Genomic DNA, 18,280 nt, shown 5'->3' on the forward strand with positions numbered 1-18,280 from the left:
ATTTCACTCAAAATAATTCAAGACAAATAATTTTATTCAATTCAAAGTAAAAGATAAAGTTTAAAATAAAGAATATTGAAATCAGAAGCACACCGCTTTTGGAAATCTACACCCTTCATTTAAGAGTTATTTACTAAAATTGCAGCAAAACAGTTACTCTGTATAAATCATTATAAATTAAATTATTCATTTCTTCGCAACTAGTTTCAGGAATAAAATTCAAATATTTACAATCAATTCTTTGTCGTTGAAAAAAAAACCTGCAGTAAAAAAATGTGATAACATTTACCTTTATATGGCTAAAACTTCGTTTATTATAACAGTTGTTTTCATATAATATAACAGCTTCCAAAACAACTTTCTATTTAAAAAAAGGTATTTTCTAGGTACATCTTAATCACAAATAAAGAATTTTGTAAAAAAAATGTAAAAAAGTTATGTATTATATATTTGTAATAATTAAATTACAATTATCTAAATCTTAAATTTGGAAAGAAGCATTTCGGCAATTGCAAGAATAAATTTTAAAGGTTCCTGCAATGTCTCTTCTCTCAATGATTCATCTCCTCCAAAATAGTCAGATTTAAATCAGGGCAGATCACGCGGGTGCTCACCTTCCGGAAGTGGAGCGAATGCGGCAGGTCACTGCACCGCGGCCTGCATTCTCGGTATCCACAGTGATGCAGTATTCCTCGCCCTGAGCCAATGTGTGCTGAATGCCCTCTTTAATCTTACACTGGTCCGCCTTGCCGGTAGATACGCTCTGCACGTTCACTGGGCTGCCTGGCACTTCCTTACCGCCATATTTTACGTTGACCTTGTAGCGACCACAGTCGTCTGGCAGATAGGTCGCCTTATATTTTCCGTCACCGAGGTCCTGCACTTCTACTCTACGCGGCACTTGGTCTGGCCCCTAAAACAAATTAATAGAAGCATTAATCGAAAATGTAATGAAAACAATTGTTCGTACAATGTCACCCAGTGAGCATTAATAAGAGCTCTTTAAAAAGACATTTTAAAAACATTATCAGCATTTCTTCAAAAATAGATATCAATAAACTATCTTGTATAAAATATCTTTTAAAAGAGTCTTTTATAATGTTTCTAGATTGATTAGATTGAGCTTCAGTAGCATTTCTGTGTGAAAACAATAATTATCGTGATGTCGATTGAATTATCTGACGGTACAATAAGCTTGAAGAAATTCTCACTTTGAATTTTATCGTGACTTAATTAAGAATCACACTGTAAAAATATATATTTTAAAAACTGTATAGAAGCAATAACACACGATACCATACGAATATTCTATAGCCATACTGTAAATGTACGTACCGTATATAATGTACTAAGAACATTTTTATAACATTTTCTATTACATATCGTTTTTCATCGTCAAAATATACTTATATTTAAATCAGTATATTAATTTTCGTATATTTTTAGAATTCACTTTTAAATTGCGCAATTTAACGATAATGTCTTTTCATGCAGAAGCTCAATGTTTATGAGTCTGCTGATTATACTGAGCACTATCTTCTTAAAAACGTATTTTCACCATTTTTTATTATAATTTTTTTTCAGCATTGTAAATGATAAATTGTTTTCTTTTTTTTAAAGAAATTTGTACTTTTGGTTTTAAACATTTTTTTATTGATAAATTGCTTTCTTCTTTTTAAATTCAATTTTTTATTTCAACATATAATCAATTTTGTAGTTTGTTTTAGATTTAAAATATATAATTTAAAGTATTTGATTGCTCATGTGATCCTTTAAAGAAATCTATTTAAAGTTTTTAAAAATTATTTTCTACACCACCACAGTTTTTAATTACATTGCAGAAACGTTTCAACATTGTAAGTTGCAATATAATCCTAATCCCACCAACCAGGGTTATTCGTGTCCTCCTCATTTCTAACAGTTGTTAGCTTCGAGAAATCGACGATCGAAATAGACAGATATTTACTTCTAAATATTTTCAGGGTTGAGTATTAATTAATTAAAAAGTTGAAAGTTAATAATAATGTTAAAAGTTAATAAACTTTTAATTTAATTAATATTATAACTTAATTTAAAAATAAAATATTATATATATTTTATGATCGATATTGTAATTATATTGGTAATTTGATTTCAATAAATTATATGGCATTTTTATTAAATATAAATAAAGCTTTTCAAAATTAACTTTAACTTTAACTGAGTTAGTTTTTTATTTATGTAACTTTTAACTTAACTGAATTAATTTTATAATCCATTAACTTTAATTTTATTTAGTAAAAGAATATATTAACTTACCCAATCCTAAATATTTTTATTTATATTTTACAATTTTTTTGCTGTTTCTCGTGCCCAATAGCATAAACTATCGATTACTTTATAGATGATAGTCCATAGTTTCCACTGTTTCTAATGACATACTATACATATATATACCAATCAAAACAAAGCATTTTTATTGTGTCACTGAATGTTAAGGTTATGTTCCAATGTTCACTGCTAGTGCTGAAAAAATATATATAAGGCATATAAGAGTCATTGCTTGTACATTTTCATAACCGCGGCCATAAGAAATTGAACAACGCGATTAATAAATTCGGCTAACTAAGAAATACGATTAGTTGAAATCTTACAGTCATGTAAATGCACGTGTAATGGTTATAACGTAGACTATACATTTTCAATACTAGTAGTGAATATTGGAACGCAGTCTAAAAGTAACGATAAAATAACAATCAATTTCGTTATCGTTACAAATAGAAAATGTAACGTCGATACTCTTTTGTTACAAATAAAAGTAAGTAACGGCGTTCGTTATTGAAAAAAAGTAACGGTACAAGTAACGCTTATTTCTCAACCCTGCATATAACACATATAGGCTGAAGCATTTAACTTGAAACATTCAAATATTTCAAAAATTAAACCCCTTAGTCTTAGACAAAAGTTGCATGGTGGAAGAGAAATATATGATAAAAATGTGGCTTGACCTTGGGTGTCATCGCCAAGATTAAGGCAAAATCATCTTAAATTTTTGAAATAAAATTTTTTATTTTTAATTGCATATTTTTATTGTCCTTCTTAAGACTTTTTCAAAACTATAATTAAGTTTCTCTCTCTCATTTAATAAAAAATTTTCTAAAGTATTTTTAAATTTGGTTTTGATATTTATATTAACGTGGAATATGAAAAATTTCGTAAAATATTCACTTCTTAAACTTATACACATCTGCACTTATTCCTGTGTACGCAAATGTAAGTTGATTAATATCAAAAAAACATTGTTACCAGTGCGTCAAAAGTTGTCCTTTTCGTGTTATTTTTTCATGCGCAATGTTGCCAATTTTGACACTTTAACATTATTAGAATTTTTGCCCTCTAATTCTAATAGGTGACGTAAATCGCGATGAAAAACTTTCTATGACTTTTCCGCACGTTTAATCATTTTTTATACCTTCGTCTTCGTTACCACACTCGCATGCACGTCATCTCGTGACACGTATACGGTAACTCTCGCAGAATTACCAATGTTTCGCGAACCTAATTTTGGTTAACTTGTCAATTCGTGAGAACGTAAAAACATTCAAGAACAACACTTCAACGCACTGATAAACAATACGGTGTGTAACACGTTCGGGTTAGCTTTTTCTTTTTCTTTATTTCCATTTTGTTCAAATATCAAAATAGACGTAAGATTAATGTTTTAAGAACATATATTATTGGAGGTTCAAAATATATTCAGACATTTTAAAGATGTTTATTTTATGTATGTTTACAAAAAATTTTTGCGTAAAAAATTCTTGTGTAAAATAATTGTTAATCTTTTTGACATATGATAGAAATGATATTATATATAAGACGAACATTTTCTTGAGAATTAGACTATATCAGGTCCAATATTCTCCGAGCTCATGAACTTCAGCTTATTATGTGTCTGTTGTCTCAATAGAACGAGATAAAGAGCAAACAAAAAGGATAGACGCATCTTTTGACCCTGAATAAGTACATAAAAATCGTATTAATTATCTAAAATTTTTTAATAAAAATTCCTCATTTTTATTATACATTCTTGTGGTTAACACTAAAACGTTCAAACAATGATGACATAAGTTTTTTCAATTATTTGATTTATTAATATAGATGTTTAACGATTAAAAATTGCTTTTAAAATATGTGTTGTATATTTAAGAACTAAACAGATTAAACTTATTTCGATCATTAAAAAAAATTTTTTTTAAGATAGATATAGGTAAAATGTTTTATTTTTAACACAAATTAATTAATGCAAGTTAATTTATTAAGAATTTTAATTTTACACAAAATACACTAACAAATAGAGCGATTGGAGCTAGTGTGCGTACAGTGTTTTGCATAGCAAAATTTTGTCATATTCATGTAATATATACTTCCACTACAAATATTATAAAAAATTAAAGATTCTAAAAAAATTTAAAAGTTTAATTTTATATGTATTGTAGATTAGAAATAACAAATAATACAAAAAACCTCATTTAATTTCAATAATATTATTGCATATTTCAGAAACTTTTTATTTATATTGTATCTGTGGTCCTTATTTTCTGTATAGTTTTTTAAAATTATACTATACTATATATTATTTATTTCAATAAATATTTTAAGAAGATATACATTATATAAATATATAGAACAAAAATTAATAGTAACTACATTTTGAATTACATACATTAAGAAATATATTCGTCTGTTTCATTTTCTAGATTAAAATTAAGCAACAGATGTTACACAGGTGGAATCTGTTTTTGCTTTATTCAGAAAAAAATAAAAAAATAGAGAGAGAGAGAGAGAGAGAGAGAGAGAGAGAGAGAGATGTCATTTCTTAGAATTTTTAAGTATTGCCAATATGCTATATTGTTTCAATGAAAGCAATATTGCCTCACTCTCCTTTCTTTACGTTTTGATATTTCAATCTAGGCCTTTTAGAGATTTTGTTTACGTTTGTGTAACTCTCTCATCATATTAGATTTACTTTCCTATAACACTTGATTTACGCTCCATTTTATCACTTTATTAACGTGATCTTTTATATTATATTTCTATCAGGAAATTGTTTTGATAAATCATTTCTCATTAAGGAAGTATATGCTGGAATTGTATCAATATGATATATACACTTTCTGTAGAATGTCGAGGAAGCGTAGACGAAGTCTAAAGTCTTTCTAAGTATTAATGATTAAAATGTGAAAAAAATTGCTTCATACACTCTTTACGGAGCGTTTGGAAAGCGTAGATAAAGAGTTTCTACAAATAAATTATTGGAGCTTAAAGAAAGCGTATCGGAATGCTTTGTATACATTTTGTGGTGCGTTAAAAAATAATAGTTAAAAAAATTGCATTAATTGCTTCTTAATTCATATTTATATTTATATTTTATATAAATAATAGAAAAAACAATTTTATGTAGATGTATGCAATGTTGTTTTCAAAGACGCTTTTTTTAAGTTGTATACAATTTACAACAATGAGACGTTTTTAAAACGTCTTGTCTTATAAACATCTATTGTTGTTTGAGTAACTGCTAAAATCATAAAAAGAAAGGAGTTCTATATTTGAAAACATAATCTAAAAATTAATTAAAGAAAATATGTATTAAAATGTATAATAGGTATAATTGTAAATTTTCTTGTATTTGCAATGTATTATTTTGTTTTTTAAATCATATTAACATAGCACATTATAAACATTAAACCTCGTATTCGTAACGCATTTTTATTGATAAATATGCACATTTATTCCTAAAATTCTAGTATTTGTGAAATTCTAGTATAAGTCACGTAAATTTTATACTAAATACATATCAGTGAAAGTATATTCTAAATACTATTTTCGCCGCATTCTCTAAGATCATCTGAAATTTTTAAAGTAAAATCCCATAACAATAAGATTTTTTCACAGCTCTTGGGTCAATCGCCTTTTGTCTAAAAGAACTTTTTATATTCTATCCTGATATTTCTATATTTATGGTTTGTAACATCGAGTGGACCACAATTTTATTGGTGTCTGTTTTATATTGTGCGCATCCAGGATTTATTCTTGCGGAACAATATACAGTATTTATATAATTGGAAAAAAACATTTTATATTGAAGTGAAAGGCTTTTAGTATAATCCTCATATGTATTAACTTGCAAATATTTTGTACAAAACACTTATTTAAAAAAAAGAAGATGTAACTTACTATGCCAGTTTTGAAGCTCAATTTCTTAGACATTTATTTTTGGTTGCGTTGCAAAAATATTAATTATTACAAAACAAAATAAAAAAAATACGAAACAGTATTATAAAACCTGTTAACACTATTTGATAGAAGACACTTTCTAATTAGGAATATATGCAGGAAAATTTTAGCATTATTTTAATTTTAAGATGTAGTGTCTAATATGTGTGTTATGTAATTGTAAATCTAATTTTTAAAATTATTAATTATACATAAATTTAATTTATGTAACATAGAAATTTTAAAAAATTGGTGTTAGAAATAAATATTGGCTGTAGTATAATGGAAAATTATCTTAGCACAATTATTGCTGAATATATTTCAAAAAATAATTTTAATATTATTGTACATATTATTATAAAACAAAAGAAAAACATTACAACATAAAATTATACAATTATTCAAGCATTCTTAAATGAAAACTTTATATAAAAAAATTAAAATAACATGCATTAAACATAATATTATTTTAATATCATTTTTAAATATTTAATTAATAAACTATTGAATAAATTATTTATCAAAAATTTACAAATTGTAATCACAAAATTTTATTGTAGTAAATAAATATGATTTCTATTTTTACAAATACAATAATTATTACAAAAATTTCCAATTTGGGTAGTTACATCTACGTTTTCAAAGTCGTATTTTCAGTTTTTGTTTTTACAAAAAGTACTATCCAAAAACAAAGTGGTATGTCAGTAATGATAATTTCTTTTGCAAAAGTAGATTAATTATTGGTGATATTGAAAATATAGAATATTTCTACAATTCTACATATAAAAATTGGAATTTTACATATGCAAAGTTTAAGTGATAAAGAAAGTTAAACTAACATAGAAAATTTTAAAATATAACTATTTTTTAAAGTAGATTTTGGATATAAAAAATACTTTTTATTTTTGCATGGTTCACGTATCTAACAAGAAAAAGAAGAAAAAAGTAGTTTTCTACCATTTTATACAATATCTTTATTTAATTAAGTTTGATGGTTATATATTTCTCCATCATTATCCTTATTACAAGTGGAGAGAAATAGCTTATAAGTTAATCTTATGTAACTTCTATATTTTTTACTTATTTTGTACATATATTAATGAAGATCAATAAACATGTTTTTATTTTTAATTATGTAATTACAATTAAATTAAATATTAATAATATTATAAAGCTAGATTTCTTTAAATATCCAAATATAAAGGTAAAATCAATATTACTTACTATCGCGCGCGCATTTAGCACATACAATATATTTTATTGTCGCCAATATTGCACGCAAATATAAATTGCAGAAACTACATTTTGAAGACTTTGTTGATTGAAAATCAAAATAGTTAAATTAGTAACTTCAATTTTATAAAAATGATTGTAATTTCATTAGAAGATATTCAACGTTGCTTCATTAATGAAATATCATTAGTAAGGTTTCAAAATATCACGCGCGATGGACCGCTTGCTTATGATGGTTCTCCTCATCAGCATCTGTGATCACTATTGCAGGCTACCAAAATTACAAAAAAAAATCATTTATAAAAAAAGTTACAAAATCTGTAATTTAATTATATCTTAAGTCATCTAAAAAAAATGTCTAAAATAAAAAGAAACCGGTTGTTTCATCTTTAAATAAATATTAGCTTATTCAGCAAGTTACTATCTATAGAATAAATTTTATTGAGCGGTTTACTTCTTATATGAGAGCGTTGTATCACAGTCATTTATCTTATGGTAGTTACCTGCGATCTTACGTAAGATCGATATTGCGATAATTATCTCCAAAAATAATTTTGTTTGCTAGCAGCTTCAATAACCACCCACTTGAATGTGTGTAATATCAATCTTAATTTTTATTTTCTAGCAGACTATTATTATCATTAATATAAATTATAGTAACAATTTAAATAAGATATAATTAAGTACATATATGACAAAATAATTATAATGGTTACACCCGAAATTTTAACAAAAAAATATAATAAAAATAATAGAAAGAGTGGTCCCGTTTGCCTACGTTTCAGATTGCCTACTGCTTCATTTGCACACAAATTTTGCAGAAATTTCCAATTGTCGACATTCCTGATTGCCCACATTCCGATTGCCTACTACTTTGTTTGCACACACAAAAATAATCAAGGTGCAAAAGTATGATTGCACACGTGACGCTATTGCACACGTGTATGTACATTGCACACGTTATATTATTACGCTCATACACATTGCACACGTGCACATTGCACACGTGACATTATTACGCACATACACATGGCACACATGACAATTACCACATAGGTTTGCGACTTTCCAAGCATCCCTACCGACGGGATAAGTACGGTAGGGGGGGGGGGCAAAGCCCCCCTTGCACTCCCTGTGTGTATGTGTGTGTGTCCACACTTCGTACTGTTCCACATGGGTTTGCGACTTTCCATGCAAAGTGAGGTCTACCTACTTTTATTTTTATTTTTAACTCTTTGCGGCACATATTTTTCTATTAATCGGCTTTTTATAAAAATTGGTATAGAAAGGTTGTTAGGGTCGCTGATTACAAATCTGCCATCAGATTCACAACGATTCTTTTTCAAAATGGTGGATCCAATATGGCAAGTTACAATTGTGAGTATTTTTTATCGTTTTTTTATGGAAATTGGTATACAGTTTATGTTCTATGTATTGTCAAAAAAAATGAAAAAAATGTAAAATCTAAAAAAAAAATTTATCACCCATTATTTGAAATTTTCCATTTTAAAATTTCAAAAATCTGACCTACACATAATCGACTTAGAAAAGCTAGTTCTGTACATCTGTTCTTGTAAAAAAAAGTAAGAAACTCCGAAATTTTTCAACATTCCAACCCCAAAAAATTCAATGTCAATTTTCATAAAAAACCTATAAAAATACTCAAAATCGTGAATCACCATATTGGATCCGCCATTTTGAAAAAAATCGTCGAAATCTAATAGCGGATTCGTAAACAGCGACCCCAAAAACACATGTATACTGATTTTCGCAGCTTCATGATTCTTCCTTCTTTCTGACATACATTTATTGTAAAAAACACACTTTTTTTCACTTTATTTATTTATATAACAAAATTAACTAATAATAAAGAAAAATTACACCCTACCAAATACTACTAAGACACTTACTAAAGTAAAATTACAAGACAAAATAATAAAATGCAGTATTTGGTGTCCGAAAAATTAAAAAAATGATTTCAAAATAGGTGGTCGATATATTGACCACCATGCCGCAAAGGGTTAATATGGTATATCTTGAAAACTAAAGCAGTTAGCTCTATAAGATCTATGTCAAGCATAAAAAATATTATCAAAATTTTCATTGTTAAATCAAGGCGCCCAAGTTATAGGAATCGTGCCTTCAGAGTGTATGAGCGCAATGATATCACGTATGTAATGAGTACGTGTGCAATAGCGTCACGTGTGCAATGTGTATGAGCGTAATAATATAACGTGTGCAATGTATACGTTTGCAATAGCGTCACGTGTGCAATGTATATGAGCGTAATAATATAACGTGTGCAATGTGCACGTGTGCAATGTGTATGAGCGTAATAATATAACGTGTACAATGTATACGTACAGGTGTGCAATAGCGTCACGTGTGTAATGTGTATAAGCATAATAATATAACGTGTGCAATCGTACTTTTGCACCTTGGTTATTTTCGTGTGTGCAAACAAAGCAGTAGGCAATCGGAAACGTAGGCAAAGGGAACCCACTCTAATAGAAACTTTATTAGATAATGGCTATCTATTAAAATACAGATTTAACATAATTCACAATAGAATAAAATATTACAAGCACAGGAAAAATAATAAATATAACTCCAAAAATATTATAGAAAAAAGCAATTTTTTTTACGATACCAGATGATAAAAATGTATCGAAAAAATTGTTTCTATTAGAATCTATTAAAAAGTACAAATTATCATTTTTAATAATAAATTAAATAGATAGATATATTAAAACATGTAAAGATTCACTGGATTCTATGGAACAATGTAAAGTAATATATAAAATTTCCTGTCACGATTGTGATGCATCTTACGTAGTACAAACAAAAAGAAAATTAATAACTAAAGTTAAAGAACATAAAACTAATATCAATAAAACATGTAAGTCCTCTATCTCGCGTCACAAAATAGATTTTAACCACTTTAATTAGAATAAAGTACGAATTTTAGACAGAGAACATAGTTATGCAAAAAGATTAACATATACATAAAAAAAAAAAATGGGTTCCAATATACAAAGTGACACGGAACATCTACACAATATTTCTACACAATCTATTCATCCTTGAGTCCTTTCCAAAAATTTAAACTCGCACATATCAGTCTGTGTTCAACCGCGACGACACAAACTTAGTGGGACAATAAAATTGTGGTAACGTTATTAAAAAAATGAACTTTTTATTTCTTCCTATTTAATTAATGCATGTTTTTTTAATTATCGAATTATTGATTTATGATTTTATTTATTTATTCTAATTTGTTGATTAAATATTTATTTTTATTTAATTTATTAGTTCATTGTTTTAATAAATATTTATCAATACCATAGAATTTATACTAATGGAAAGGGAAAAGAACCCGTACAAGTATGTCCAAGAAGTGAGACAGAAACTAGTTCTGTCTCATATCTACAAATACGGCCGCTCATGCGCATTATGAGGAAAAGTTATGAAATGAGACAAAAAATTAGTTCTGTTTCATTTCATCTCAAGTCATGTTCTACCTTGTCGCACAGATGTTGGACACAGTTTCGGCATACGGACGGTATACGCTATTCCACTTCCATTAGTATAAGTTCTATAATCAATACCAAATTAATATCCTATCGGAGAACCTTACAAAATATAAGTGATTTCTATATATTAATCTTCAGTTGTCACTTCGCACTGTCACGCTATCATTTTGAACCCATTAGAGCCACAGTTTTCTAAAGAATGCAGATTGTTAAACTAATAATATTAAAACAAACAAATTTGTGAATTAATTTTAATGTTTCCAAAATATATCAACACTTTGTATATTTTAAAGTCAAAATTCAATAAATTTAATAGTTAAGAAAATTTTTGAAAATTGTCAAGAATATTAAACATTATCAAACTTGATATATGTATATAAATCCATTGAACCCACAAGCAAGGGTTAATAATGTTAAAGAAATGATTGCATCTGATAAAAAAGAGAGATTTTATTTCTCTAATAAAAAAATGAAATATTGATTCCAGTAATACAATGCTACAGGAATTTTAAGACACAAAAAAATATATAACAATAAAAAAGAAATATGTAAAAAAATATGTTTCATATTTATTTGTTCTTTACTTTTTTTCAATAAGAATTATTTAAACAGAGCGTTTGCAAAACCAAAACCATCTCATAAATTCAATTTTATCGTTTGTTACATAAATCAAAATGCAGACAAATTGTATATCGTTTGCGAATTACTATTATTAATTATTAATTAAATTTTTTATTATTTTCTTTATCATGCAGAAGTTAATTTTTGGATCGTACTGATTCATTTTTAATATCGTATCATACAAATACTTTATGGCAAAACATTAATACACAAACATTTCGTTCTAACCAATGCATCTCCCATGTGCTTTCCATCTTTACATATTTAACTCTGCCAGATAAGCAACAATACCATGTAATTTATTGTGTATTATAGTAACCTATTGGTGCAGATTATTTACTAACAAGGGAATTTCGTGAATCCGAAAATTCTGACTTTAATAAAACTTGGCATAAATGTAGAGGGGGTAAATACATGAATTTTTTGTTAGTGCTCAAAAACGGTTTAAAGAGTTGAAACCACCCTTCAAAAGTTGAGGGTTTAGCCTTTTCTTGATATATCTCATAAACTAAACAAAATATCAAAAGATGTTTTGTACAAAAGTTTTACAACATAAATATCTCTATTTAAGTATGCTATTCATTTTTTGAAAAAATTGGTTTAAAAAAAAATTTTTTTTTAATACCTATGGGTCGTTTTTGTCTTGCTTAAAACTACTATTCTTAATTTTTCGTACAACCGCGATGCTAACGCCATCAAAGTTGTACTTAAAAAAAACTTTGGGAGAAAAAAGTTTTCAGTGCATAAGGCCAGCCCGGTCTATTTGTTCTACTCCAAACGCCGGCCAGGTAAAATTCGAATAGGACGTTTTCGATCCATAGGTAGGGATTACGTAAATAAAAATGACTTTAAAAAAAAAATTTTTTTTTGTTAATTAAGTATTTTTGGATATGTACATGCATTTTAGAACATAATTATGTATATATCTTAAGTTGAACATTTACAATGGAGGTTGAAAATCCAGAATACTTTAAGCAAACTAATAAAATTTAGCATTCGGTAAATATTGGAAATATTGGACATTAACTAATAAATTAAAAAAAGAAAAAGATGTTTTTATTGTTTATATAAAAATAATAAAAAAACCAATCAATGTTGTGCTCGATCCAACAAACCCGATGATCATTTGCGATGATCATTGTTTAAATTGTTGTTACAGCTGCTTTTAAACTGTTCTTTTTCTATTTTTATAACAAAATTTTGTATTTTTACTATGTTTTAAATAATAATTTGTTAAAACTTTAAGTTAAAAAAAATTGTTGATTTATTGATGTTTTCCTATTTTAAAACGCTATTCATCATCCTCGAAAAATTACAATTTTCATATGCTGAAATTGGATATCTGCTTTCATTCTACGTTGATCAGACACTTTTTTCGTAAAGAGGAACTTTTTTCCTTCCAAAAACTCATTAAAAATAATTGTTTTTCAAAATTTTTACCATCGCTATATATTTTTTTAAAATTAACCTTTTTACCGATTTTTCTCACTGTTTATTAAAAAATACATATTAAATTTGGTGCGGGGGGGGGGGGGATAATATAATGATAATTTCTTAAAGAGAAATGTTTAAAGAGTATACATGATTTTTTTCAGATTTTTTAAACCATTATTTATATGGTTATAAGGGCAAAGACGAAAACCCATAGGTAGTGTTAGAGGATGCCGAAAAACACGGTAAGGATTGAAGGTTAAATAGAGGTATTTATACTGTAAAACTTTTGTATAAAATATTTTTTGATATTTCGTTTGATTTACGAGATCTATCGAAAAAAAGCAAAAAATGTCTTTACCTTTGAAGGTGGTTTCCACTTTTTAAACCGTTTCCGAGCACCAACAAAAAATTTCTAAATTCAAGTATTTACCCCTTCTACATTTATGCTAAGTTTCATTAAAATCAGAATTTTCGGGTTCGCGAGGTTTTCTTGTAAGAAGATAAAGGAGCCCACATAAAACACATAAAAATAAAAGTTAATTACATAAAAATTGGATATGTCGTAGTTTTTGACGTCTTAATTATAAATTTCACGATTAAAACCTTTGTGGATTAACTGTTTTTTTTTGCTAGAGATGTTTCACGGTAGCAATATTAAATAATAAAGATTGATTAATATGACATTGCATATGGAAATTTGTATGTAACTGATGTGTTTGTGTAGGGAAAGGGCAAGCGCGTGAGAGCTCAAACTCGCTAGATCTGACCTATAGTGATGACAATTGATAGATCTTAAAAAAAGCCTTGGAAAAGACACCACGCACATGCACACACACACACACACGCACGCACGCACGCACACACGCACGCACGCACGCACGCAAGCACGCACGCACACACACGCGCACACACACACACACACACACACACACACACACACACACACACACACACACACACACACACACACACACACACACACACAACACGCATATTTTCACATACAATGTTAATTTAATTAATACATTTTCAGCATAATCTAATATTCTAGCAAAAAAAAAAGATTTTTAACGTTTAGCTAACTTAAGTTTATCTGAAGATGGAACAACCGATCTTTTATTGTAAGATATTAAAAAATGTTTAAAATTATATTTTAATATATAGATATTAAAATAATTTTGTTTTAAACGCGGTATTTAAATTTAAAACATTAAAACATTTAAAGTTGTTAACAATTACAGAATTAGTAAAAGTAGGTTTAAATCTAAATACTGTTATACGCTTTTATTTTTAGTACGCAGAAGTATTTATACAAGAATCTTTTATATTTGTATATTAATTAATATTTTTAACAGTAATTTTAAAATTTAATTTTTATATAAAATTTATATACATTTTGTATAGAAAAGAGGCTATATAAAAAAGAAGCTATATAGTCTCTTTTCTACTCCTCGAATCAAACATGCAAATATAGGATGTGTCAAATGCACGATACACTGGTGCGAAATATCTCGTGAAACACTACTTACCACAACTTGTACTTCAAGATCGCCATATCCAGCATTAGAAGTGTCTACGACGAAGTCAGTCGTAAAGGAGGCAGTGCAGACGGGTGCTACTCCGGGACCTGATAAAGTCACCTTGCTGGGCTCTACGGTGGGCAGAATTTTTACTTTATACGGACTATTGTTGATGTCTTCACCATCGTAAGTAACACCGATGTGCACGTTACTTCCAGCAGGTGGTGGCTGATACGTCACTTCGTATAGACCATCGCCCTTGCTCTTAATTTGTGGCTTTTGTGCTTGTCCTTTGTCGGTCGACAGTCTTACGTCTAGCTGAGCCGCTTTGGCGCACTTCGACGTATCCACTGTAAACTTGGCAGGCATGCCCTCGCGCACCTCAGGCTGCAGCCCGGGTCCGTAAGCTATCACATTTTTTGCCTCCGAGTCCGATATCACTTCAATCTTGAACGGTGAACCGGGTATATTTTGTTCAGCGAATTTGATACCGATCTCGTAGTCACCAGGTTCCGTGGGAACGTACTCGACAGTGCAGGAACCATCGTAGTTGTCCTTGGCTTCCGCCTTAACTTCTCCGTCGCCCGTAATCGACAAACCCAAACCACCATTGCCGGCCTCTGAAAAAAAAAAGCATACATTATTGCTGTGTATTTTTCCACTCTTACGCAACAATGTTTCCTAAACTTTTTATATAATAATCCTATTGGATTGGATATCAAAAAGCTTATTATAATTCACCAGTTATAATCTCTTCTTTTTATTGTAGATTACTGATACAATATTAATTATTATGTAAAAATATATTATATTGTGATAAACAGTTCACGCCAAAAGTATCGTGTATATTATTTACGACTTTTAAGAAAATAAAGATAAGTAAAGATGAGTAAATCTTTTAAATTTTTTTCCTGTTTTCTTATTTTATTAATTACTTCTTGCCATATTTATAGTTGTTACAACAATATTCTATACGTTGGAAAAAGAAACATACGTAAATTTTAATTTGATATTATATTAAATACCCAGGTAGCAAGGTGACGTCTAATTGACGGCATTTTTTGGTCATTTTATGACGAACCAGACGTCATAATGTCGAGATAAAATGACGTCTAAATGTCGTAAAACTGACGTACATTTGTCTCATCTTAACGACGTCATATATTGACGTCAAAAATACGTCATTATTGTCATATTATTGACGTCATTTTCAAGAAGCTAGTATCGTACATTTGACGGTATTTTATTGTTATTTTTATGACAAAACATAGGTTTTTAGATTACATTTAATAAAGACGACATTTTAACGTCATTTTTATGACTATCCCAGGTAGTAAAAGCCATTATTTTGACGTTTTAGAAAATATTTCGGGTACATGTCCTACATATGCAGTACTTGCATTATGAAAATATCGAAATAACATAATTATAATGTAAAAAAAAAAATCTACGTTATTTCTCAACAAGCATCACGACCCACTACACCATAGTCACATTTGGAATTGCCTAACTTCCGCGGTCACCCATCCAACTCTGAACCGCTGTCGACGTTGCTTGACTTCGAAGATCGTACGCTACCTAGCCCTTTGTGATGATCCATGAACACTTGATGATCATGAATACATATTTGTTATAGATCAGTTCAATAGATGCGAGAAACATGAAACTTGTAGTTAACTAATATTTTTATAAATAAATATAAATTTACAGTTTTTTTCCTGATTTTTACATATGCAAAATAATATGTGGAATAACTTATAGAAATATGTTTTTGCTTTGTTCTTTTGATAAAGCTAAATTATACCTCAGACAAAACGCAATATTTATAAAATATTGATAAAATATTTATAATATTTATTTAAATATTTTATAAATATTTATCCAAATATTTTATAAATATTTTTGTGGTCTTAGATTTGAAAAATCATAAAGATTTATCATAAATATTATAAAAATATTTATGAAATATTTATAAATATATTTACAAAATATTACTTATACAAATCTTCATCTTTTATTTACCATAAATATTATATAAAATATTTAGTCTATATTTTAATAATATTGAATAAAGATTTTTTTCTTCGTGTATATAAAATATGTGTAAAATATTTATATAATATTTTGAAAAAATAAATATTAATAAATATTAATAAATATTTATCATAAATATTATGTGCTGTCTGGGATGATTCTAAACTATTAATAGTATTAATTATATAAAATATTGTTTTAATTTTAATAATGTTGTTTATTGACCAATCTTTAAATAATGATTAATAGTTATAGGTAGCAAGGTGTCGTCCACTAGACCTCAATAATTCGTCATTTAAGGTCAAATCGTCAATTATTACAAAGAATTATAATTAACGTCAGTAATTAGTATAATAAAACCTTATTAATACGTCGTAAAATGATCAAATAATAACTAACTTAGTCAAGAATATGACGTCGGAAATATGTTGTAGAATGGATAAATGACTGACGTAATTAATAGGTCAAAAAATGACGTTACTATTACGTCTTAATTTGGTAACATGACGTCTGCGACCTTAAATGACAAATTATTGACGTCGTATTAACGTCGCCTTGCTACCTGGGTACAGTTAAGATATAAATATGTCTACCTTTACGAAAAAAAAACTACAGCGGATTACAAAAAATTATATTACAGAAACTACATAAAAGTATTACACGAAATTACAGGCTGAAGTATTGTAATATTCTATAATACTTTCGCATCACACGCTCGGATTACAGGAAAATAACCTATAATATCTAGCCTGTAATATATTGCCTTTAATATATTGCGATATTACAGGATAATAGTCTGTAATATTACAGCGGGATTACAGAAAAATAATCTGTAAAGTATAATTATACATAAAAAAATATAATGTAAAATAATGGAAAAAATCATTTATTTAAAAATTATATGCATGAAATTTGTACATACATTAATTGTTCATGACCAGTACACGGCTGTTGTTACTACAGTGCGTGAAATCCCTGTAATACGGAATACACGTCTAGCCCATGAAGTGTGTAATCCACTACACGTGTAATCCACTATGTGTAATATACTACACGTGTAATCTACAAAATGTGTAATACACTACTACACGCGTGTAATGCATTCAAAGTATAATGCCACCAGCAATCCATGAAATTTGAGATAGTGAATCTTATCATATAAATTATTTCCATAAATATTGTTTAAAATTTATTAGATTTATTGTATCACTTTTTAACCACTTTGAATGTACGGCCATGAACAATGTACAAATTTCATGCACGTAATTTTTAAATAATTTTTCCATTATTTTACATTATATTTTTTTTTTCTATGTATAATTATACTTTACAGATTCTTTTCCTGTAATCCCGCTGTGATATTACAGGCTATTATCTTGTAATCTCGACAATATATTACAGGCTAGATATTATAGGCAAGATATTACAGATTATTTTCCCGTAATCCAAGCGTGTAGTGCGAAAATATTACAGAATATTACAATACTTCAGCCTGTAATTTCATGTAATACTTTTATGTAGGTCTTGTAATATAATTTTCTGAAATTCATGCAGTAAGACAAAGTCATAATATTATGTTGGTTCTTTCACATTTCACCAGAAAACATCGTGAAAAATTAAACATTTTGAAACACCTTGATAATTTCAATCGTG

At 28.0% G+C, this 18,280-nt stretch overlaps 1 protein-coding gene across 6 annotated transcripts in view; it reads right to left on the reverse strand.

Annotated features, from left to right (window-relative positions):
• LOC105831938 (filamin-A) overlaps positions 1 to 18,280 on the reverse strand; it is a 132,127-nt gene that overhangs the window by 49,916 nt on the left and 63,931 nt on the right. For all 6 annotated transcript variants that reach the window (XM_036285602.1, XM_036285600.1, XM_036285601.1 and 3 more), the window contains 2 exons: positions 14,603 to 15,213; positions 615 to 913 (listed from right to left, as the gene is read on the reverse strand). In XM_036285602.1, the coding sequence (XP_036141495.1) occupies positions 615 to 913; positions 14,603 to 15,213 (910 nt within the window). The remainder of the gene's footprint in view (positions 1 to 614; positions 914 to 14,602; positions 15,214 to 18,280) is intronic.

This window comes from Monomorium pharaonis, chromosome 4, assembly GCF_013373865.1.
Source record: "Monomorium pharaonis isolate MP-MQ-018 chromosome 4, ASM1337386v2, whole genome shotgun sequence".
NCBI classification, from domain to species: domain Eukaryota; kingdom Metazoa; phylum Arthropoda; class Insecta; order Hymenoptera; family Formicidae; genus Monomorium; species Monomorium pharaonis.